Raw genomic sequence first — 25,978 nt, 5'->3', positions numbered from 1 at the left:
GATTGTGTGCTCAGTTAAAACTATTATATACTTTCAGCTTCGTTAACATGGATCAATTAGAAGTACGCACCCACTTAAAAGGTGCGGGGCTTCTCACGCTATCGACAATGGTCTCACAATCCTTCCAATAGAAGCCTGAGTAATACGACCGTAAAATACATAATTATTTCAATATGGTTTTGGTATATTTGGCATATTATTCTTTTAAGGGTATTAAAATCACAAAAAAAAGACGTGGACTTACTGTCATATTCGCTTATTTACATGTTTCATCAATGCAAGAGTTCGCGCCAATTTTCTATCGCAGTCTTGTGTGCGAGCTCAAGATTTTCAGGCATGTGCAGCTTAATTTGTGGAAAGTGAGCCACGACGTGTGAAACTGCAGGTTTATTTTAAAGAATAATTACAATTTTGACGTCTGGGCATGAAAAGTTAGAACCTCCGAAACTGGGCTCTCTCGGAGTCATTTATATCTACCCCTTATAAATAAACTAGAGAATTCACACGATTAATTCCTAACCTATCGGGCACCGGTCAGTTCAGGCTTTCTATATGTCTCACATGAACCACAATTGAACTCTCTAAAATTGCCATATGCCCGAAATGTTTACTTCATGAGTAGGCAGGGCGCTTATACTGGGGTCACGTCTTATACAGGCGTCTAACCCCTCGAAAGGTACAGGAAGCCGTACTCTAGCGAATTAACACATGTACTCCGGGCGCTGGGGACGTTTAGCCCATACTTTTGATCACATGGTTAAGGTTGAAATTTCGGTGCACGTTGAGGATTCCCATGTGGTCAAAATTAATCTGGAGACAACACAAGACACTTCTCATAGCCCAAGTGTAGCTCGGTGTGTTACGCCTTACGCTATACATTAAAATACACACCTTTTGCCTCCACTAACCTATAAACACATTCAGAATATAGCCTATTAGATTCACTTTTTCTGTCTCACACACACACAAACACAAGCACGCACATAGGAACGCAGGTACGCAAGTACATAAACACCGCTATTTGCCAAGGGTCACGACGCCGGATTGAAACTTGATAGCAAACTTATCGTCCGAGACAAAAATGTGTATTGTAGCTAAGTAAACTGCACTTTCTAGGCGAGTGGGCCTCGAGAGAAGGGAAGGAGAGAAGGATTAACCTGAAACGGGCAAAGACGCCCGTTCCACGACCATACCCGTGACGCACACGCGGCCAGCATACCAGACTGGGCGTCGCGGCTCCAGTGGAGTTCACGTGAACCCAGAGGCAGTATGGTAGAACAGGGTTGGCGCCCTGCACTACGTAATTACCAATGTTCCCAAGGGTGGAGATTCGCCTGAAACGCTAGATGTGTGTCATAAGCGGCGTTTTTAAGGTGCTCGTTCGATTTACGAATGAACTGATCGTTGGCTGAGAAGGAAATAAAAAAAGTTGCAGATGACATCTACGTTTAGGGCTTAAGATGTATTACCTTATAGCGTTACTTTGGCGTGGAGGCAGAGCTTTGGATTGGAATTCATGCATTTACCATTTGTGCTTTTCAAGAACTGATGTTCAGCAGCAATTTTTATTCACTGCGGCACAGGAGAGGCTGAGGCCATCTACGAATGTGTGGCTTAAGGTTTGGGGATGTAAGGTCGCTGCTGGGGTTTGTTGGTGAGTTGAGCAAGAATATGACAGTGTCAGTGTTTCAAAGTGCTCATTCTCTAGCGCCGTTGCCTGACTGAACTTTTTTATAACACACACACGCTCAGAGAAAGAGATAGAGAGACTTTTGTTGAGTAATTGTAAATGGGAGTTTGGAAGAAAGGGTAAAGAGAAGGTAGACCCCGGGGGAGGAACCCGAAGTCTAGACCGTTACTATCAGCTGACGCTTATCTTGAGGTGACAGCCTGGCCAGGACAGCCTCGTATGTGTCGACGTAAGCTTAATATGCAATGTTTTAGTCGGTCACCCCTGAAGATATCCTTCAATATGAACCGGTTATGTAAAAACATTGGGTGTTTCCCCGCATTAAGCGCAGTCTAAGATTAATGTCTCACGTTTCCTAGCTAACATCTTCGCTTATCGAGACTTGTGGATATATGTGTAGGTTTGGCCCTTGACAGAGTTTGCTTCGGCGTGGAGATGGCTCTGTGGCAAGTCGAATGATGGTGTTTCTAGGGGCAGGATGATAAGACATTCCCGATATTTTTGGGGGAGCGAAGTGTGGTTGACGTGGTCAAAAGATACCACTGTATGCCAGTTCGCATGGATCTTCGTCGGCTGCTTCGTTCCCTTACGGGCAGGCCCTTTCTCTGGGGATGTGAACTGTCATGAATCTGGATTTAAGGATCCTCGTCAAGCTTTTGCCTGTAGGCAAGAGACTAATGGCCCTTGAGCGTGTGTAACAATGTGTACGCATATATTTGATGGTTCCACTAGGTGGATCCCCAAGAGGATTTCAGCGCTTCCGTTCTCGTGTGTAAGAGGGTAATGACGTCAGAGCTGTGCCACCGTAGTCCGCTTTGACTTGTGTTGTCTTTTTTCTTTCGAAAGTCCCAGCGTCGGTGTAGGCTGCGTTTTCAGTTTCGGAGCTTTCCTTAACAGAATTTCGATCCTAGCTCCTCGTGTAGGTTCGAGTAGATTACTTTGAGTAGTGTGATAGCTTTTATGGAGAACCGCTGGACGGGTCCTCAATATCCATCATGGCGTCCAGACGTTTTTCTCTGGAGGTGCGGCGTATATGCTACTGTATGGCTAGTCCCAGTTTTTTTTTCCAGAGACTCCTTTTGTACTAGGGGAGTAGGAGTATCATTGCGCTGTTGTATATTCAAAGTTGTTATGGGACAATTTAGGACCGGGGCTATTATCATGAAAATTGAGAAATAAGGTGGTTGCAATAACGGTACTCATTCGGCTGTGTTCAGTGCGGGTAAGTTTCTGATAGACAGGCTGATAAATATCCGGGTGATTTGTAACTGCCTACGAAACTTTCTTCGTTACCTCTTTTACTTCGTATTTTACCCTCTATCGGTATTTTACAATGTGGTCGGAATGCCAAAATACTGTCTGTATTTCGGTAATTCTGTGACCGACTTTTCCGCTTCTCGGTAGGGCCATGCCATTATTCTTACGTGACTATTTTCTGAGAACCCATGCTTACCTCTCTTGAGGTTCGATAAATTGACTGCGTGGAGCCGTTCATCGTTAGCCGGACAGCTTGCAGCGGTGATCTGGCCAGGAAAAAGTGGCAAAATCATTTTAGAACTCTTGTACTTTTCTTGGTCTTAATTTTATTGGTGAACATTTTATTTCGTTTCTGGTTTTAATACAGGCTGTCCTGGGTTATAGAGAGCCTGTAACAATCTTTTGCACTCTTGTGACACAATATTAGCTATCGGTGGCATGAGCATCGTTTGGAGAGGCGCTTTGGGGGTGGCGTAAGCTGCGGGCACGGCTCGCGACCGTGTAAGCCGAGCATGCGACTACTTATCACGCGTAGATACGAACTTCATTGCGCAGGCGTGGCGCCTGTTTCAATCGCCTATATTTTCTTTTGTCTCGGCCGTAGTGGCCGTAGTGTCATTTTCCTGCTTTCAACAACGTATGGCCCTGCTCTCGACTGCACAAATTCCCAGAGAACTGGGGAATTTGCCGGTAGTCTTTTCTGATTGGCTTTCAATTTTGGAAACGTGCTTTCGGTTGGCAAACCGGCTGTGTGTGTTTTCGTCATTTTGACGTTTCATGACGTTTACTGTAAACAGTTCTAAAGTTTGTCTTATTTCCCTTTACTGAAAGCTCATAATTCTTGGATGACAGCGAAATAATAGACTAAACGTAACGGACATGACAACGTACGCCTGTCTTTGCTATTCAACAACAATACTGCTTGTAATGCACGCCTTCCTGTGATTGGCTGAGAAGGCGTGACGTAATTTAAACCACGTGGAAACGATCATGTCACACTTTGGCAACTTGAGGCTGCGTAAAAGTGACGTAACGCTACGTAAGAGCTTCAAAATGGCGGTTCCTTTTGCCGCGAAATAGGGCAAAAGATTTCGCCGACCTTCGGCGTGGCGAAATGGCCGAGAATGTGTAGCAGGCGCAGTATCGCATGATGCGTGGTTTAAAGCATGTTTTCTACCGAAAGAAATAATAGTTTCGACTGTTTCCAAGTCAGCGATCACAGAGCATACAAATGACGTGCAGTATTTTGCTTTTATATTTCGCAATAAAATAATTTTTTTTGCGAAACCACAACATAAGGGGGCAGTAAAAGCCTCTCTATGGCGAAGATAACCCAAAGCAAGGCATTTGTCCACACTCCATATAGTAAGCTGCTGGGTCACATGATCGAGCTGAAGAGAAAAAAACAAAGAAAAGAGACACTTTGGTTGTTACAGCGCTGATTGAAGTCGAGCTTGACGCATGAGTGAATCGGCTAGATCGGTGCGCTCGGCGGTTATAAGGCGTAGCGCTTCGCTGCTCTTATGTGTCATACACTCGATGGTCGCGGCCGTCTTTTTCTGTGATCACGCCATAAACTTGTAACAGGGCAGCAGACAATGGTGTGGCGGCGGAGGTAGCCGGGAAGGTGACCACGCAACAACGCTTGCATTTTAGCAGAGAGCCTATGTATGTTATATGTTACTAAAAGCGATTGAAATAAATAAATAGATAAGGTGAAAAAATTGTTTGATGTTTTCTCGCACAACATCTGCCTGTAGGTCGCTTTTGTATCAACGCTACTCGATCGCTTTGTGGTGCTGACGCCAATTTCGACCTGCAGAAATGTGTTTCTCTTGCCAGCTTCAGCTACCGTCTTAAGTTTTATAGTACGTGCCAAGTGTTTTATATCTTTTATGCCCACTATTTGATAACTTTGTTGTGATCTTTATGAGTGAAGCGTAAAATAACACTGCATGTCGTCACAGATATAGGTGCCTCACGTCACTGAGTGCTTACGTCGTGCTTAGGCAAAAAAAACATGGCGAAAGGCATGGGAATTTGTGCAGTGAGAATAGGGCCCATAGTTGGCGCTGCTCTTTGCTCCTGAATCGGAGGAGCCCTCGTATCTGTGTGCCACAGTTCTTGTTTCCTGTTTGCATCGGTGACGGTGTTAGCACTACTGATAGCGGACGGCTAACAGCCACGGAAAAACAGACTAATGAGCATATCACGCTATCGCGTTAAACAAAAGTTAGTGGAAAGCTTTCGGCGTTCTCTAACGCGCGTCTCGCGGCTAGACAACACTTCGAGCGCCAGACATCGTTCGGTAACCCTAGCGTATCAGCCCCCGCCCCCCCCCCCCCTCCATTCTTCGTCGACGTGACGTAACGGCAGTGTCCCCAAGTGTATAGCGTTATCGCCGGTCCTTTATACGACAGCAAAGCGTGTCGTTTCGCGGAGTGCACATGTTATCCCCGGGTTCTCCTTACACGCTTTTGTGTTACTGGTGCAGTTGCTTTTTTTCTCTCGATGCAGATGTTAACAAGGCGCACTTAAACCCCCCACGCGGTCTAGGAAGTTATGATTGGCTGTCAAGAGGCAGAAGTGTTGCTTACTGCATCTGGGACCTCTGCCGACGCAACGGGTTCAGTCCAACGCCTGTGTTTGCAATCGTGTTCTTTTGTCGACAGCATGGCCCTTGGAGGTTCCACTTTGCAACTTTGTGTTAGTCAACAGCTCTTGCGAAGGTTGCGGGTTGCTCGACGGACATGCTGCCACCGCGCAATACACAGGTAATGCGTGCCCTGTAAACAAAATATACATATTCACCTTCTTCCTGGTCTGTTGGTGTTCGATATAACTGTGGCCCAAACAAACAGCAGGCTTTCTCTTCTGTGTCGCGATTTTCAGCCTGTGGTTCGCCATCGGATCGGCACTGACTGAAAACAATTATGTTTTATGTTCTCGAACTACTCCATGTGATCACGTGTGCCCAAATGGAAGATTTCGAAATTGCTCACCGCATAGGAATGCTCCACAAATGCAGACTGTCGCTATGAGAGCTCTAGCTGCATTAATGTGTGCAACCTTTGTTTATTTCTATACAAAAAAAATGTCCTTTTGTACATTTGAATGTGATCAGATGTGTCTATTAAGGAATGCGCAGCATACACAATCGACGTTGTTTAGGCAGTGACACATTTAAACGGCTGGATGCATTTCAACGGCCACCTTTTCCCAAAACTAGGTGGTAGTTAATTATTTCAGGAAGTTTGGGGTGATACAAAATTACACCGTTAGCAGCGGTGCACCTTTGATATCAAACAACTTTAGTATTACGATAACAAATCCACCTGGGATGCCTTAAAAACGCGAAAGACACACCTGCACTTGCGAACGTGTTTGAAAGATTTTTTGCATGGCGCATTTCATTGATTGATTGATTGATTGATTGATTGTGGGGTTTAACACGCCGACGCAACGCACGCGATGAGGCGCGCCGTAGTGGAGGGCTCCGGATTAATTTTGTCCACCTGGGGATCTTTAACGTGCGCCGAAATCTCGTACACACGGGCGTTTTTGCTTTTCGCCTCCATCAGAAAAGCGGCCGCCGCGGCCGGGAATCGAACCCGCGACCTCGTGCTCAGCAGCGCAACGCCTTAGCCACTGAGCCACCGCGGCGGGTGGCGCATTTGATTTGCACACGTGTAACTCTTCTGTACGTATACACTTAATCATTGCGTGAATATGTTCTCCGTCCATAACCTTCCTTTATTGTTTTGATGTGGAGCATATGAAGTTTTTTTTCAATTGATAATGTACACCAAATACAAGTTTGGTTTGTTTGATGGAGTGGTGGACTCCGCTTCAATGGTTCCGGAGTTATTACAAACTTCAAGGAAATGATTTCGAAACAGAGAGGCATAGGTGAAGAAATGACTACTCGCAGGCCACTTTCTCGCCAGATTGTTAGGACTTTATGCTTGCGGGGGATTTGCTGCCGGTGACAAAACCACTGCCAATACTGTACTGGTGCCCCTCTTCTTCCGTCCAATCGTAACGCCTGCCTGCTAATGAGCAGTTAGCGGACTGTTAACTCGGTTTTAGTGCACCTTCGTTTACGTTCCTATGGATGCTGTAGACAGCGAAATGCGACAATGCACTATTGAGATCTTTTTGCTCTGAAACGTATATTCGGGTACTGGAAAGGTTTCCGGAGAGTTAGCTCACTCAACATCAGCAAAACTGGATATTTTATTATGAACCCTATATACACACAGTTAGATCATAATCTCGGCAAAGCCTTAAAAGTAAGGCACCCTTTCCTAGGTGCTTTATGTGAGGGATATGAAGCGCATGTGGGGAACTTTAAGGTATTGTGTGAAGAAAATTCACACATATTTTGCAACCCTCTTTTAGTGTTGTAGTTTTATCATTAAGAGCCTTTAGGGAAATCCGGCTGCTTTTGCAGTGCTTCAAAATAAAAATGATTTCTGGCAGTGGTTACATATTTGTACAAACCGTATCTTGAGTTTAATTCATACATCGTTAAGAAAACACGGCTTTGCGTCTAAACGGCACTTGATTCTTCAGAATTGCCCAATATATAAGGCATGAGGAAGTAGTTTAGCAACACTGAGGCAGGGATTAAAAAAATTCCAAAAAATCGGCAGAAAATAAGTTACGTCAAAATAGGTACCCGGGAGAGTTATTTGAGTTCACGTTCAAAAAGGCGCCAAATACCCGCCCTTTTTGCTTACACGTCAACCTTCTTCCGTGTGTGTTAGGGCTTTTTACCCACAGGAGGAAAATTGTAACAACGAAGTCAAGCTTACCGAAGAATGTGCTCGATAAATTGTTGGAAAACAAATCGCAGGAGCCCGTCGTGGGAATCATCCGTGTGATTACAAGGCAGTAGCTATGAAACAAGGAAAGATAGCAGATAAAGTGTGTCGGTACTGCACCCATTTGAAATGTGAGTTGAACCAAAATAATCTGATTAAAAATGTGTTCGCACTACTACTACTACTAATACTACTACTAGTAGTGGAATTAGCCTAGTATTAGCCGTTAGTTTTTCTGTTCAAGTACAGAGTTTTTGCTGTGTTCTGGTTTCTCTGATCCCATCCACTGACTTTCCGATCTGTACTCTCGTGACGGTGGCCTCATGAGGAGACGTACGGGTCTCTTTTTGCCATCGCTTATGGATATAATGACATGGAAGTATTATTATTACATAAATTGAAATTGCAATAAATAGAAATATAGATTGAAATTGTCTGATTGATACCTTTTGATGTTCCGTAAACGTTTTCTGATAGGCAACCAAGCATGCACAAACAGTGCTTGGTTAGGAATTTTTGGCATTGGCTGCTTTATCATTGGTCTATCATAACTGCGAAAAACAAGAATTCGCTAATTGGGACTTTACACACGTTATGCATGCCTTGATACCTTGACTATTCTAGAAACGTCAGCAGAGAATCGCACAAGCAACAGCCATAGGGGAGGAAGAAACTACAATTTGGGCTCAGGCACTAAAGTTATTCCCCAACTTTTCGCAATGATTTTCGGTTTCCGCAACAGCGTTAGTGCAGCATTTTAATGGGTCCTCTGGTTGCCTGTAAAGGGTATATTCATTTTCGTTGTTGCCTGCGTTGCACGAGAGATTTGTTTGCTTCTTCTAGAAATTTTGTGCGTTTTGCGAAAGCCAGGTAATGCACCAAAGGGAAATTTTTTCTGGTGAAAACAACATTCTTGAGACCATAATGAAGATAAGCGAGATTTTAAAACGCCGGCTTTCTCAAATAAGGCAAGGTTGGCATTGTCGTCATGGTCAATTTACCATCCCAAACCAAACGTGTAATTAGATGCAGCAGACAAATATAGGAGACAACGGTAGGCGGCACCTTCGGCATCGGGCTTGCGGCAATGTCAATCAAGAGGGAACGCTGCCTACATCCGTATATTAAGACAATCTACAATATAGCTTCCACTTAAATTGCACGCACGCACGCGCGCGCGCGCGCACACTCGCACACGCACACGCAGGCTCGCACGCAGCCCCCAAAACACGCACACACAGTTGCATCCTCGTGTGAGGAACAGCTTTTCCTGTACAACAGACTATACATAGTAGGAAATAATCTAGTGGCAAACAGTGGACTCTAACGTCTGGCGCCAAACAAATCCCGTCCCCCGTATCTGCCTCCGCAATAAGAAAGGTCAACGCACAGAGTTTAATTAACACCAATAAATACATATTACAACCACATCTATTGGGAACTCTGGGCACACCTCCAGATTCGAAAGCTTACAATCTCTCGAATCTCCTATTGACAGTCGAAGTTTTTCTATTCATTGACAAGTGTCTTCTATTTGGTGTGTTTTCCGCACAGTGAAACACTCAAGTCTTTCACGCTGGAAGCCAGCATTGATAGTCCTCACAGTACGGTACCAAGAAGCCTCTTGGTGTTTAGGGTATGGAGAGAACACGTGGTGAAACGCGGTGAGAACAGGTGCACTAAACGTGTGAACGGGAAAGCTCAAGTCGCGTGAAAGCCCAGGCCAGCCGCTACCCGCGGACCGGGCTCGGGTCACCAGAGTAAGTTTTAACAGTGGAGCAGTATTTTAAACCGCAAGTTCGCCGCAGAAGGAAAAAAATTACTGCGAAATGGGCGCGCCCGTGAACGCGGGTGCTTCGTCCCGACCGTGAAGAGTCCTGGGCATGCGGAGTGGCTTAGGCGAAAAAAGAAAAAGAGAAACGGGCAATTACCCCCCCCCCCCCCCCCCCAGCGAAAAAATTGGCGAGCGTGCCTCGCGGCGGCTTCCGAGTACCCGGCTTGCCTAGTGGCTTTAAAAACCACAGAAATAACTCCAGCACTGTCGTGAAGCGTTACCGCACATGAAATAAAAAAAAAAACTCAACCGCTAATGTTAAAGTTGTAAAGGTACCTTCTTAGGAGCGGTATCCGCGGCTGCCGCATTATCTAGAAGCCATTATAGATAATTGGAGACATGGCATGAGTGTGCCACTCTTTCCCGGGACGACATGCAGATCCCGCCAGAGCTGCCTCGAATCGATGACGAAGAGCTGGTGGAAGTCTACAATGCAGAGGATGAATTTGCGCGGGCAAACGTGTAATTAGTGTCGCAAAATGGCGGCGATGGGAGCAGTCGCAGGTGATTTTACCCAACCGGCCGAACCGCTTCCGCTCACTAACAAGCCAGAGTCACTGTAATTATAAATAATGACTCTGGCTAGTCAGTGAGCGGAAGCGGTTTGTCCGGTTGGGTAAAATCAAGACAGACTGGTTCGTCGGCAGTTGCGAAACGACACAAGGGAGGATTGCCGAACTGGATGGGAGCAGTATGTCTTGACTTTTACCCAACCGGCCAAACCGCTTCCGCTCACTGACTAGCCAGAATCATTATTAATAATTACAGTGACTCTGGCTAGTCAGTCAGGGGGAACGGTTCGGCCGGTAGGGTAAAAACAACTAGGACTGCTCCCATCGCCGCCAACATGCGACAGTAATTAGACCGTTGCCGTACCTGTCCACCACTCGACCCAAAGATGATTACGAGCTCTTCGATGAACGATTACTTGCACGTCAGCTATGCTAATAAAGAATCACACTGAAACGTAGCTGTGCGTCCTGCAATGCTTACGTAACAGCTTGCGTGGGAGTGCAAGATTCACTGAATCTGTTTCACCCGGGCCTTTGCCGGACGACATATTAACATTTCATTCGTGCCGTCATGGTAGCCTGGGCGCTGTCCGGTAGAGAAGAAATAACTAAGTTCTCTACAACAAAGCACTGAACATAATCGTTTGCGATATACGCAGTTATATTATAGTTTAGGCATCGTCGAGTCATTCGTATAGTCCGTCGGCATGCGTCCTTCTACGAAAGTATTAGTTTTCCGGTACATGGTTGGTTTTTTATTGTATTCTTTCCGCCGAGAACAAGTAAATAAGTCTTTTAGACTAAAAAAAAATTTTGCTGTATAATATTTGGTGTATTCATATGGCCAGGCCAATGACATTTCCTGCTGTGCGTTTCAGAAACTTATTTCCGCGGCCCCCTATCCCAGTTTTTTTTTTCTTCTTGTATCATGGTGTTCCCCTGACTTTTGCAGAGCTGATGCCCTAAGCAATAAAAACACCAACCGTTGTTGTAGTCAGCGGAAGTGTGCCTTCCTTTCATCCTGTGTTAACATTGTTAGCGATTATGTTCCAACCAACCACAACTTTTAAGCCTATGCATGTAGGCGCATTTACGGTTTGAGTCTGGCCAGTGCGCACTACATCAGTATCGCGACCTGATCACCCTTGCACATTCTTACCGACGGAAGTACAGTGTCGGTGCTTCAACCATCCTGCAAGCTGCACCTAGAGTGACATTTCACTTTCCAAGCCTTGCACCATGCTTCCGCTACCAGCAGCGACATGCGGTTGCAATATTAGTGCACACGGTTTTCCTTGATTGATTGTGGGGTTTAACGCGCCGACGCAACGCAGGCGATGAGGCGCGCCGTAGTGGAGGGCTCCGGATTAATTTTGACCACCTGGGGATCTTTAACGTGCGCCGAAATCTCGTACACACGGGCGTTTTTGCTTTTCGCCTCCATCAGAAAAGCGGCCGCCGCGGCCGGGAATCGAACCCGCGACCTCGTGCTCAGCAGCACAACGCCTTAGCCACTGAGCCACCGCGGCGGGTCACACGGTTTTCCTAATGTGGTGACCAGGAAGATAGCATTTAAATTGTTTTTATAAAAATTAAAGGTAAAACTGGGCGAAAAATGCGAGGAATGCGTAAAAAGACAAGTCTCGAATGACACTGACAACACGTTATCAACCACGGGCGGTGGAACCGGTTCGTCGCGAACCGTTGATCGTTATTTAGTGTTTTTGGTTCAGTTCCGGTTGCGGTTGAGCGGGCTGAACAAATAACAGTTCGGTCGGATCGGGCTCAGTTCCGGAAACAATACCGGTCCGAATCCAGTTTTCGGTTCGGTTCGGTTCGGTTCGGGTTTGCCACCGTTGTATAAATACACACACACTGTCATTTTCTCCAGGTCCATGACACCCATCATAAGCGTGTTTGAATGGGGTGTAATACAAAATTGTGCTTGTTGGTATATTACGAAAAGGAAACTGCCCATAAAACCAGGACGCGTATCTTAAAGAAGGAGTAATGTGCGTCAAGTAAACGTGATCTGTGATCATGCAATAGTGCCGCTCTGAAGTTCTTTGCCTGAATATATTTCGCTTAGCTTCGACAGCTAAACAGCCTCGGTGAAATTCAGTATTCGTGAGTGTTGTAATCATCAGCCAGAATGTTTGTTAGCAATGTTTGAATGTGTGCTGTAGTACACGTGCAGGTGTGGACAAGACGCATCAAAGCGGGCGCTTTTTCCGTCGTCGTTGGCCGTTTTAAAGACGCGAAGGGAAGTGTAACCAAGCAAAGTTTTTTCCTCGGTGTACCACTGCCAACCTGCCAGAACAGCGAAGGAATTCTATTTTCGAAGTAGGGAATGCCAGCTCTAAAGATGGTAACAATTGTGTCGTAAAAGTTGCAGTGGTCAACCTGTCGTAGATAGCCACTTGTTGTCTATGGCCCCATTGAACTGCTGCCGACAAAGCGTTCTTACAGCTTCCTTTCAGTGTGTGCCTGAAATTGTACGCTTTCAACTAGTGATAAGGAAGACGCCTAAATGTTCAAGCAGCAATAAAGAGGCTGGAAGGTACCACAGGTTGATTGCACGTTTTCATTTTCTGTCGCGATGCAACGCCAGAGTGAAGTGTTGTGGTTATAGCTCTCATAACAATTACTTCCCCCGTGGCGGCACTAAAGGATTTATTGTCCACCCATTTGCAGTGGCAGCTAATGACAACGCGGTGTCAGGCGTTAATGTTATGTGAGAAAGCGCTTTGTGGTTAGTGTTACTTTACAGTCCGTTTTCCGACAAAATATTAACGCAAACGACCAAAGATAAATGACAGAAAGCTTATTAAGCTGCCTCAATCACAACTTCCTCACGTCTGGCGACCTCTTCGAACCGTTTTTTGGTCATGGATCTAAATTTGTTTTGAGTCTGAAACATGACAGCGTCGTTTTGGCAAAGCCAGGTTCATGGGTAATCTTTTCCAATCATGGCCTCGTGGATGACTCGGAACAGCCGTACTTGAGTAGGTTTCAAATTAAACTTGGTAAAAGCTGATTTCACCTGGCAGGAGCCGATTACCATATTTCGTGACATCCTGCAGTAAATTTCTACCCGTCGGCCAATGTACCACGAGTGGAGCTAAAACGAACACACAACTTTAATGATAGCGATGAACCAATTGTAAACGTTTGCAAATTTTTCTTTCAAAAGCTTTCTGTCCTCTCGTGAGACTGTTCTGCGCTGTAATACGAACAGCAAGTTTATCATGCCGTAATATCTATAGCAGCAGCTGTTGTCTTGGTTATTCGTTTAAGACGCTGCAAGGTGTAGTTTACGCCTGTTTAAACTAGGTTGGGTTAGTCTTTAAACAGCTATTTACATATCCAGGTTTTTTAACTTCAAAGTTTTCTTTCTTTGACCACAAAGGAGTGCACGCGCATACAAAGGAATTACAATTATAACGGCAACAACGTAATGTGAGGTGGGAAACGGGGAGAAGGCTGCGCGGATGCAGCTAGAGTAAGCCCCACCCTCTAAGAAAATAGAAGCAAAGGCCCGGGCCAGCAACGCCATAACTTCTTGCCAGATAAAGGTTTTAAGATTTATAGCAAATGCATATATTTTCACATACAACAACAGATTTAAAGCACAACTTTGTTACGGCAGGAGACATAATTTGTAAAAGAATTTTTCTATCGCAATACACTCATTTTACCAAAAAATATGCAAGACAGACAAGATGATATTATATGTGTGGGACAGAAACAGGTTTTTCTTGGTCCTTGGTTGTGTAGGGCTGAAGGACGAATAGGTTGCTGCCCACAACTCGATAAAGTAAAGACAGCGCCTGCAGAAATTGAGTGCAATTGCTCTAGTGTAAGCTTATATTTATTTAGCACATGCGGAACGGCAAATTTCACCATGTCAAAGCCGTAATTTGTTCTCGGTGTAGGGATGTTCCAGAGGTCGCTGTGACGGTTAAAGCTAGCTGAAACGTTTGGCTGCAGGTGAGCTAGGCTCTTCATTATGGTACTGTTTGGGCGGATTTCGGATTATAAGGACAATAAAAGCCGATATTTATAAACAGAGTAAAACATTAATAGTTGAATTTTAGCGATTAAATGTGATTTATGAGAATTTTTACGCAGGTTGCCGACAGCCTGAAAAGCGGTTTTTTTTAGTGGGCATATCTTGTTGTTAGAGGATTCAGTTCCGGATGCCCACATCAGTTGTCAATAACGTAAGTGTGAAGCGGGAAGTGTATGAAAAAGGAGAAGTTGATGGGGAGTTGATAGAAGTGAATGGCACCTTGTAAGCATACCCAGAGACTTAGCTTTCTGCACACACATTCCGTTCCAGAGTCCCATTCTATTTGAGGCGGTTTTTTTTTTCGAAATGAGGCAGATCCCCCTTACGGGACTTTGAGAAACAAACGGAAGTTTGTTACCGGACCTAAATGCAGTGCTGTCGAAACTATTATGCGATATAGTTTACATGTCAGCTAGGGGACGTTTATGGCCACAAGTAAATAAAAAGTACGACGAAAATTTGAACAATATTGGTGTGATACGTTCGGATTTGGCTCATATCGAATCGCAACGCAAGTTGATGATGCGCTCTTATGAAGCTGTTATTTATTTGATTTTCAAGCAATGTGCGATTTAGTTTTAGAGGGAAAGGCATTAAAATTATGCAACATAGCGTCAAGAACAGTAAAACTATACATGAAGACCAGGTGAGTCTTTTTGGCACCATTAGCTAGTCTTTTCGAGTTCATCCCTAAGGTAATTATCCTGGGCACATTTCTAGGCATTAACGAAGCGAGCACGCTCTCCATTGCTTTGCCATAATGATTGCCACACGCTTCAGAAGAACGCTGATCATACATAATTATTCACTTGTATGAAGTGGTTCGTACTCTGAGAGGGGGAGGGGACGATTTGCGAGGGCGTTTAAGAGGCGGCTATTTATTTAAGTACTAAAATGATAAATATGGTAGTAAAAAATGAGTATATCCAGAGATATTTCGTCGGGATGGGTGAGACGAAACGAAATAATTGTTTTACTCAGTTTCATTTCGTTCACTTCTTCCATTCAATTCTTCGTTGACAACTGGGGCCAGAGTTTTCGCCGAGCTCCTAATTACCGTCTGAATCAAAAACGAGCCAGCTCCGAAAACAAAAAAAAGCTTCCGAAAACACAAATGAAACAGTCTGAAGACTCAAGCCAAACGCAAACTCCAATTGGGAAAATGCACTTGGCTCATTTTGATCCGTGAAACAGCAAAACATGGCTCATATTTTATAGGAACTACAATCGGTGTAACCGTTTTCAGGACGTTATCTCAACTATTTTCTGGGCACCCCCCTTTTTCAGGGGAAGTTGCCTAGTTGTTCTTCTGAGTGCAGCTTGATCCGTGTTTGGTTTAGTATCTAGATGTGGCTGAGTTTGAAAAAAACGCTTCATATATTCATGAAAAACTACTCCTAAAATCCTAGCATTTCGGGGCAGCTCAATGTCAGCATTGTTTAATTAAGTGAAATTTTCCTGAGATTGAGCATTTTTTTAAACTAACCAGAACGGCCTTGGTTTTTGTGCTGTATATGAGTACAGAATTTTGGAGGGATAATTTGTGTAGTTCGCCTAATATTTCGTTCACTTTCTGTCTCAGTTCATTGCAATCACTGCTCCTAAAAGTTTTGGTGGTCGGCACCATGGGTAATATATTCTGCCGAATGATCTATATTTATGATATAATTTAATATGCATTAAATAGCAGAGGACTTTACATGCGGCTCTGTGGTACTCCGCATTTATTTTTGTAGGGTGACGAAAGTTCCCTTTGTACACACTGACGTCGATGCGTTAAGTAGGTTTTAATTAAATCGGGAGTAATTACCGTAATACAATAATAAGTTAATTTCAGCCGCAGAGCATCATGAATAATGATGTAAAATGCTTTTTTAAAATCTACAAATCGTCCCTCAGTTCGCTTTTCTTCCATGTTACCTAGTAGAAACTCTTTTTGGTTTAACAAAGCGTTCTCACCAGAGACACCTGGCCTGAAACCATACTGAGAGGCATTGATTATGGTGTGTGAGTAAAAAAATTCAGATACCCTAACAAAAATAATTTTCTTAAGGGGGTTCGAAAATAGGGGCAACACAGATATGAGCCTGTAGTTATTTATAAAATTTCTGTCCCCGTTATTTTGAATAGCAACTACCTTAGCATTTGTCATTCGCTTTAGGCAAGACTCCTGTGCCTAAGACGAGGGTATATATGTGAGTTAACGATGGCCGTAGCATATCAAAGACAAAGGCAACCGGTTCCCTTTTTATACGAGCGATGTCCTCACTTTTGCCCTTTTTTTAGTTCATTATGGTACTAGCAACCTCAGATTCATTAGTGGGGCCGGGGAAAGTTTCAGTATGCGATATTTTCTTCCACAGAAACCTTGTGGGCCGGAAAGTTGAAATATATTTTGTTATAGAAGAAAAAGATGGTGCGGTGAATGCAGTTGCACCATGATGACGTAAAATAACTACTAGGAATTTCGAGCTTTCATGCTCGCTGGAGGTTCACTTCGAGTATTCATGCAGGCAGAGGACATTTTGTTCTACAGCGTGGATCCGAAGTGGTGTAGAACAACGAGAGACGTTATAGTTAACGACTTGCCGATAGCATCCGGCTACAATGGAAGCCAGCCTGTCGTGAAATCCCTGTGTTGAAATGGCGTGCTTGGCAACGTGGTGCTGGAATTAATCCTCATTATGGGCAGCTCCGCTTCGCTTGCAGTGCGACCAGTGACTGTTCGCATAAATTGTAGCGGTTGTAGCAATCAATAGCGATTTTGTAGATTGGTACTTATAATCCGGGTGAACACCGAGAACTTGCTCTTCAGTCTAGACCCTCTTTGCGGTGAAATCTTCAGGGCACAAAGGTATGCCATACTTCTAGGATTTATTCTTGCTCCTCTAGCATTATTTATTTTCTTACATCTCTGATTATTTAAACATTCAGAAGCTTTATCGAATTTGCCTTTACGTGGAGAAGCTTGATCTTTATGTGAAGCTGTGCTATGCACGTGCAAAATGTCGCAGAGAACCTTGAATTCATGAAAAGCTGCTGTAACGAGGCCCTTCCGGGCATGGAAGCGCTGGCGTTCCTGCATTACAACATTTTTTTAGTGAAGAGAGTACTAAACGATTGAAACTTTTCAACATCAGCGCCATCTTCACCGTACTAGAAAATAAAAATTAGTTAAACGTTGAAAAATGCGATACCGCTGCCGGGGGAACACAACCCACCATTGAATGCTGTTATTTTTTTTTTCACAGGGCGTATCCGAGTTCCAAACAGCATTATTTATTCTTACTAGATGGGAATACTGTAGGTTTTATATGAACCGGTTTTATGAATTCAAAGACAGTATTTCTCTTGGGTTACTTTGTGTTGATTGAAATTGGCGGTATTTTAGCCGAGTTATTTTCCAATTAAACCTTCTTACTAATTGAGTGCATTTATTTCCAAGAAAAAAGTTTGGTAATTTTCGTTTAGGAATTATTGCTTTAATTTGCACTTGTTTCCACAACAAATAAATAAGAAGCCGTGTTCGTAGTCTTACCTTCACTTACCCTTTCCTTACACTTACATTACCTTACCTTTCACACTGGTGCAAAAGAGGCAGTTAACTCTTCCACGCGAATATAAAACCAGTTACCTAATGATGTCGGTACACGCCAATAAGCGTGCACCGACATCATGTACCGACTTGCCTTCGTTTCCAGCTCCTCTTCGGCAGAAAAAAAGATCAGCTCCAGCTACTGGAATCAGGGGTGTTCCACGCCACTCTCCCCCGTAACGGTTGGAGGCCACATCGATTCTGCCGCACACAAGTGGAGTGACCGCGTGGGCTGGACATTCGTGCAAGAAGAGAAGGAGTGCACGTTTGCACAATTCAAAGAGCAGGTGAGGTAGTAGGCAATCCCGTTTGGGTACGGGTATGAGCTTGAGCAGAACGTTTTGGCGTGCATCTCAGCTTTAGTGCGGCCGCCAAGTTTAATCGATAGCGACAGTAATAATTACACAACTACGTCAGCATAACCTCCCTTTTGTTGTATTATATTTTAAAGTATTGCTACAGACGATAAACACATTCTGCGGGACAAGAAATTAAGTCGCGTATTTTGTTCGGACAATGCGCGAGTGACTCTGGGAGACGTTGAAAAAATGGATCGCTGTTTCAGCGCCCATGCAGACGAGTTTGTGCGTCGTTGATTCTAACCCACGCAACGTCGCTTGCGTGGAATGCAGGGCAAAAGTGGCGTATTTCACGCGAGAACTTCCCGCAACTTTCCGGGTGTCACCGCCATACCCCGAGCAGATCTAACTGCTCGACGTCTGCCTCTCAACTCCCTGCTTAAACCGGAAAAACCCGCAGCTCCCTTTTCTTTCAAAGCGAACGAACAATAAACAAACATGTCAAAGCAGCCACGAGCTTCATTTGCGCCTCAGGCGCGCGGAGCTATTTCCTCCACCCCTTATATTTTCTAAGAATTAGTGATAATGGAACTTCCATCAGCCAGGCAACGCAACCCCGGGAAGTTATCTCCAGCGCTGTTCTTCGGCCGCTACTCCCTACGGTCTCGACTGTGGCGTTCCTGCCAGAAAAAACTTACGAAGGGTTGACACCTTCACCTTTCACCCTTTTGTGCTTTTTTATAACACTCCCCTCAGTTTCCTTGACAGTTTTTGGTAAGGTTAGATGCATGCACGGCGAGAATATTTGAAAAAGTAAACCGCATGCAAGATGAAAGGAAATGGCACGGAGTTACAATGGTATTGAAAACTCACAAAAGAACTGGTTCGCAGAAAACAAGGGGGACATATATGCACAACACAGCAAATAACCAAACAAAGAAAACAGGCTACACAAAGCAAGAGAACAACGCCGTTTCATTGCAGCAGCCTATTGCCCTGCTCATCCTGCAATGAGGCTCTCACAATTTTTTTCTCAGCTGCTCTGTTGGAAAGCTTAGTCCGGCGTCAGCTAAATTCCGTTATTCTCGCTCACACTCTTGCTCAATTACGGGTGCTGCCATGTTTAGTGGGTTCTCCGTAAGAAGGCGCTTTCCCCTTGCGTTCACCTTGTCCATCTGTTTAACCCGCAGATCGCGGTCTCCAATTGCCATCAAGCACTCCACCCCCTGGTCAGATTGTCAGTCACCCTACGAAGGAATGTTAAATGATAGCCTTGTTTGTTCAGCCTGTACGTTGCGTACGCAAGTACGGCCTTTGAGCTATGCCTGAGGGCACTGCACGGATGTAGCATCGCGTTCCCGAAGGTACGCTCACGAGCCCATATGGACGGAACGTGCGTGTGTGCCCGAAGGCACGATCTCTTTCCTTCGAGGGTGGATGTGTTACACGTTTAGCAGTGACCTTCTCCCTATAGTTGTGGCAGCTCATGAGCCTGCACGAGCCCAAATATGTGACTATTGTGGCATCACCCTAACGCTTGCAGTCAGGGCATGAACTGTATCAATTCAACAAGGCATGATCGTTATTGTCCTAGCCTCCTCGCTGACACCTTGAGTGAGTTAAACAATATTTATATTAGATCAAACCACCATATCACCATTGTTTTGTATTTTGCATTGCGGTTGGACGTTTCTCAACCACGAATAGCAGCCAACGACAATAGAATGTATGTTGTCCGAAATCCAATGCCCACCCCCCTAAGAACGTAATTTAATTATCTCTAGCTGCATCTTCGCCCACTCTAGATTGGTTCTGTCGATTGCCAGCAGCCTTTTGCTTCAGGTACTCCTGCTGTCATATCTGCGTAGCCCGTCCCTACATCTACCAATAATGCGCTCGCGCTCACACTGGGTGCACTCCTGTTGAGCATTTCAAAATCGGGCAAGCACTGCGTCTTCGACATGGTGAGCATGGAGCGCAATGAGAAAAGCTGCGTCGCACACTAACCCATTTGTTGCCGGCAACCCCAGTAGCAGAAGTAACGAGGCATGCCAAATTTCCACTTTCATAAACACTTGTCCCCAGAGTTAGGACAAGTGCAACGATATGGAGTACTTATATTAGTTCCCACAGCATCCCTCCAAGCACCAACAATCAGTCAACCTACTCATCCAATGTCGCCAGCGTCCTCCCACATTCTCGTCCACTATCTAAAGCTCAATCTTGGTTTCTTCCCATCGAACGTCCATAAAAATCCCCGCAATCACTCTTTGCAAGTTCGTTGGGTATCGGTGCTTGTCTACTTAAAAAACTCTTCCTATTTTTTGCTGCTCTCGAAACGGGGCTAGTCTTTTTCTATTTTTATCTTCCGGTCTTCTATTCATTCGTTCCTGTCAGCGTTTTCTTCCTCCGTCGTCTGAGAACTTTCTGAGTCCGCTCCAAAAATCAGAAGCAGTATTCAATGATTCCTTGCCTTCTCATTCGCGAGTGAAAGTTAGCTCACTTCGACCACGTTCTCCCGGAGCCTGCTGCCTCATTCGTTGTTGCCGTCCCGCGGTTGCTGCGTGTTCCAGATGCCCCTTCGTGAAGGTCTTGCTGAAGCTGCGCCAATCGCGTTTTTTTTGTTTGTGTACCGTGATATCCAATAGGGGACTGTTGGACACGTTCCAGATATTCAAGGCAGTTCAGGCGACGATGCAGACGAGATTTTGCGCTCGATTCTAGCCAGCACAATTTCATTTACGTACACCACTAAGCAAAAGTCGCCTATTTTCGCTACAACTTCCCGGCATCATCCCTGGTCTCGCCCCAAATGTCGATGATAAAACCTCGCCAGTCACCGTCTGCATCTCCGCTCCTCGCTTCGACCTGAAAAGCCCGCGCACATCATTTCCCCCAAAATAACAAATGAACAATAAAAACACACGTCAACGCATTGACGACCGCCAGGGGTACCTCGGCCGGGTGGAGCTATTGCTTTTACCGAAGTATCTCCTCACAATTCTGGATCATCGACAACCACCCCCCCCCATCATTGCATTGCAGGAGTACGCGTTCACGTCAAGTTATCTCTCTCGCCTTTGTCCGGCTCCACTGCCCACCCTCTCGGCTGTGGCGTTCCTCCCACGAAAACCTAAGGAGACTTCGGAACTTGGAAGACATCAAATACCCGAGCCTGCTTTTACGCGTATTAAATATACAATATTTCTAGTGCGCGTTTATAATGCAGCTGCTTCGGAAAAGTGGTAGATTTCTAAATGACATGACGCCTTTATTTTATCGGAAAGGTTTACCTTAAAGTTAGCAATGTCGCCGATTTGTAGATGGATGGTCATTTCAGCGTGTTATATCTTCTCAAAATTGTGAACACAAATAAAACAACTAAGTTGTATGCTCCTTAGAATATTGTGTACAGGCGCTAACAACTTATTTAGAAAACAAGTTTAGTGAAATTATTGTTTTGAAAATTTTGTTTCCGCAACCTTAACTCTACTTGAAAATATGACTCGATTGAAGCTGTCGAAATTTTGTTATTTGTCTGGTGATCAGGCTGACAGTGGAAATGAGCAACAAAAGGCAATGGCTGAACGCAGCCACATAGCATCGAATATGAACTATAGATTATCATGTCAACGCTCGCAATTTCATTATTATATAATAGAGTAGTGCTGTCGTTATACAGTAACAGGCATTCTGATGAAGCTAAGCAAGCGATAGTAAGCTACGAATACGAAGAATTGCAAAATGTCTACGAGGATGATGACTCAGTCGCTCAGAATTGTGACAGGAGTCTTTAAGCAAACGTAGGTTAGGAACAAAGAGGAGAAAGGCCAGTGGAAGCTATTAGAATATCAGTCGCAACAGTGGTGGAGTTACACTGATGGCGTTTGCGGAGAGGAATTGTCTGAGGATAATGAGCACATTCTTCTGCAAACAAAAATACAGGACATGGGAAGGAAAAGTCTGAACGGTGGAACAGAAGATAAAATTGACTTCCTTTTAAGCGGCAACCCAGGTACGGTGCAGGACGTAGAGGTGTTAGGCAAGTTTCACTGCAGGGATCAAAGAATGGTTGTTTGCAAAGTTAGGATGAATCTCTCCAGAGCAAGAAGCGAGCTCATGGGAAATCAGAAACTCAGCATTAGGTCAGTCAGAGAGGATGCGGGAGTTTAATGTAACCCTTCAAACAGACTCGCTCTTCTAAGCGAGGAGAACAGTGATGGTGTAGACATGCTAAACGGCAACTTCAAAACGACACTCCAGAACCATACATATACACTACAATCTCAAACATATTTGTTTATACACCACCCTATGCACAGTTTATTTACAGCACTAGACATAGCTATATTAGATATCTTTATTACGTCTCAGGAGTAGCTCCGATACAAAGTGGGCACAGGAAAGGTGTCCCCGTTTGTACGACAGAATTTAATATACCAATGTATAGCGATGCAACTAAACAGAGCAAAAGTACGCTCCGCCATCGCGGATGAGGCCAGGGTTGTGTCGAATGTAGTGAACATTTTTCATCTAATGCCCAGACACAATCTGGGCATTGGAATTCTAATTGGTCAACCTTTGTTGGTATTATGCCGTAACACAAGCGCACATACAGTATCGTAGTCAAAGGTAATTGTGAAAGTAATCAGTTTTTCTTTTCAACTGGCCTGAATAATTTATTTCATTGCTAAATTACTGCTACTCAAAAGTAATTCATTACATCACTCATTACAGCAAACTGTTATTATATTTCTGCAATATATTTTTGTCATTTTATTACTGTAATTTCATTACTGCCAAGTATGGGCTAGGGTGCACATGTCAAGAACTCTGAAATATTGAGAAATATGCAACCGCCATCCGAATAAACAACATAGAACCAATGCGTCCTGCCAGTGTTGAAGGATAGAGGAGAAACGTGACGTGTTACAAAACAACTACAAAAAAAAAATTAAGTAGGCTCAACGGGCCTCGGTATGAATAATTAAACAGCAGCTCTTACGCACACTAAACTACCTGCCTGAATAAGGGAGGAAACTCAAGTCGATGATATCATAGTTGAAATAGGGGAAAAAAATGGGCTTCAGCTGGCCACGTAGGTAGATGTACCGATAGCTGTTTGACCAGAGGCTTGCACGGGCTTGATTTTAGGGCCCGGGCCCGGTCCGAGCCCGCTTTTTGACGCCCGAGCGCGGGTAGGGCTCGTAATACCCAGCCCCGGCCCGGGCCCGGCCCGGGCGGACAAAAGTTAGTCTTGAAAGAAGCGCACACAGTGCGCAAAAAACAGGACGAAGAACGGAGGGATGTACAACACAAGCGCTGACTCTTAACTAGTTTTTATTAGAAACCCAAAGAACATATACACACAAGTGTGCACATACGCAGAAGAACCACATACGATTAAAGCGACACATCACCCCCGCAATACGCTAAAAGAATAAATAACTTCTATCACGCGCCGCGAAAAGGAAGCAAAGATAGTTGGCAATATGCTTGCGTGAACTGTCAGTTACTCGGCACGTGCCTCTTTTAAGTTGGAGTGTGCGCTTGTTATTGAATCTTTTAGCGTAATACGGTGTGATGCGTCGCTTTAATCGTATGTGGCTCTTCTGCGCATGTGCACGCCTGTGTGTATATATCCTTTGGGTTTCTAATAAAAACTAGTTGACAGTCAGCGCTTGTGTTGTACATGCCCCCTTTTTCGTCCTGTTTTTTTTGCGCGCTGTGTGTGTTTCCTTCAAGATGATTTAACAACTCGCCCAACTTTCGGTGTTACTTCAAAAGTTCGTCTTGCCACGGCCTGGCTCGGCCGCGTCGTCTGAAGGCCGGGCCCGGCCCCGGCCCGGTAATTTATTTTCATCCTAGAGAGCACCGCGTGTGCGTGACCAGGCCCGAGCATAGAGGCTGAAGGTAATTTGTTTATTAACAGCAGTGCTTTTTACAAGCTGCCAGTTCCTCATTGCAGGAAAAAAAAGGCCGTGTGTTTCGTGAGCGCGTGCCTTGCGGTGACCGCCGAGTGTTTCCGGCACACGCAGTGACATAAAAAATGGCAAAAACGTCGAGGAGTGAGAAAATGCGGTCTGCTTGTGAGCGCAGCGTTAAGGTGACCGCCGAGTCCCTGGCTCGCGAATTGGCTGTCGCAAAAAAAAACAGAAACAACAACACAAATTGACTTGAGCGCTGTGGTTCAGCGCTACTGCGCGTGTAACAAATTCCAGCTCTTATGCTAAAGATGAATAGACACCCTGCTTGGGGAAGGTCACAAGGGCCGCCGCATTTCTGGAAGCCATTATGCACAACTGGAGATCTGGCTACGAGTGTGCCAATCCTTCCCGAGACGACCTGCACATCCCGCCACCACTGCCTCGATTTAATGACAAAGAGCTGTTGTAAGTTTAGAATCCTGAAGATAATTTCACATTAACCACATTCGCGAAGGAGACAACGAACACTGCGACGCATATGACGACGATTACTAGCACCGCAACTATTCAAATGAACACTGATGCTGAAAGTTTGCTATGTGACCGGAAATGATCGCCTTAAAAAGATTCGCCATGCAACTCTTGCGGGGGAGTTCAAGCTTCCCTGATTTTTTATATTTTGTCGAATATCTTCGTATTGGGCAATCAAACGGATCATGTAGTCTGTATCGCACGTCATGGATCGAAATGCGAAAGTTCAGGGTTACGTAGTGCACGTACAGTGTCCAATTTCTTAAGTTCACGTCATGTCGGCGTAATATTACCTCGTGTTTTTACGCCAAAGACACGATCACATTTCATCACCAGATCCTTGGCAATGTCACCCGGTTCTCTCGGCCAAAGGGCTGGCATGCTCAACGCTTTGGTGCCACGTTTGAATAAGCAAGTATGTAGGTGCATTAAAATATTTTACCGGAATTGGCTGCTTAGCGCGCTGCATTTATAGCATGCCAGTTCTATTCTTGCCCATGGCAGCCACATTTCGATGGGTGCGATATGTAAAACACACGTACACATAGACATAGGTGCAGAGCTCCAGGTTGTCTGAATTAATCCCGTGTTTGGTACTGCATTACTTGTAACCATAACTTTGGTAGGTTATACCGCATAATTTAAAATCTCGATGGAGTAAATAATACATGATTACAAATACAGTAGACTGAGCACCACACAAAGCAAAACACGTTTTCGAAGCACTGCCAACAACTATAAAATCAAGAAGCACGTGGAAATAATCCCAAGAAAATCCTTTTAACGCTCTTTGATTTACTTCACGTCGAAAATATTTACGCACAGGCCTATGAATTCAAACCCGAGCCCGCACTGTGCCCACGGCTTCGAGCCTGAGCCCGGCCAGGCCCCGCCAAAAAAACGCCTCTGGCGCACGGGCCCGGCCCATTGACCGCGCCTGTCCCGGACTTCTGGTTCAGCCCGGACCAGTTCAGTGCTCTGTGGTGGAGAACAGGAAGACGGGTGAAAAAGAAGGCGAGGGCGATTACTCGGTATAGGGACAAAGTAAGAGAATCAATGGGACAAAGAAAAAGCTCGAGCACCGCAGGACAGAAGCGGTTGGACGTCAGTGCAAAAGGCTTTCGTCCTGCAGTGTACCTAAGTTGGCTGGTGTTGTTGTCGATCATGATGATGATGGTGGTGACTGTTGACAGAAACAGGAACAAAAATATTGGAAGGATGATGATGATGATGATGGATTGATTTTATTGGCGCAAGGCCGACATGGGCAAAGAGCGCCAAACACAAAGTGATTTGATAGGAGAGAACACGAAATAAAATCAGTTAAAAACAATGAGCACAGCTGGTGTAAAGGGCCAGGGTGAAGAACAAGAGTGGTTAAAAATTAAATAAGGTGGCTGGTGTATAGGACCGGGGGTAAAGCTATGGGTGATAA

At 44.8% G+C, this 25,978-nt stretch overlaps 1 protein-coding gene across 10 annotated transcripts in view; it reads left to right on the top strand.

Moving 5' to 3' along the window:
* The first annotated feature begins 3,406 nt into the window (after positions 1-3,406).
* LOC144172621 (medium-chain acyl-CoA ligase ACSF2, mitochondrial-like) overlaps positions 3,407-25,978 on the top strand; it is a 123,295-nt gene continuing 100,723 nt past the window's right edge. For 8 of the 10 annotated variants that reach the window (XM_077701273.1, XM_077701271.1, XM_077701268.1 and 5 more), the window contains exons 1-2: positions 5,408-5,721; positions 17,893-18,073. In XM_077701273.1, coding sequence (XP_077557399.1) covers positions 5,510-5,721; positions 17,893-18,073 — 393 coding nt within the window. In that variant the 5' untranslated portion in view covers positions 5,408-5,509. Of the gene's footprint in view, positions 3,479-5,407; positions 5,722-17,892; positions 18,074-25,978 lie in introns of those variants that run through there. The other 2 variants (XM_077701270.1, XM_077701275.1) reach the window with 2 other exon arrangements.

Source organism: Haemaphysalis longicornis, unplaced genomic scaffold, assembly GCF_048455015.1.
Source record: "Haemaphysalis longicornis isolate Haplotype H1 unplaced genomic scaffold, Haemaphysalis longicornis Haplotype H1 scaffold_249, whole genome shotgun sequence".
Taxonomy (NCBI): domain Eukaryota; kingdom Metazoa; phylum Arthropoda; class Arachnida; order Ixodida; family Ixodidae; genus Haemaphysalis; species Haemaphysalis longicornis.
This window is presented reverse-complemented; position numbering and strand designations above follow the sequence as displayed.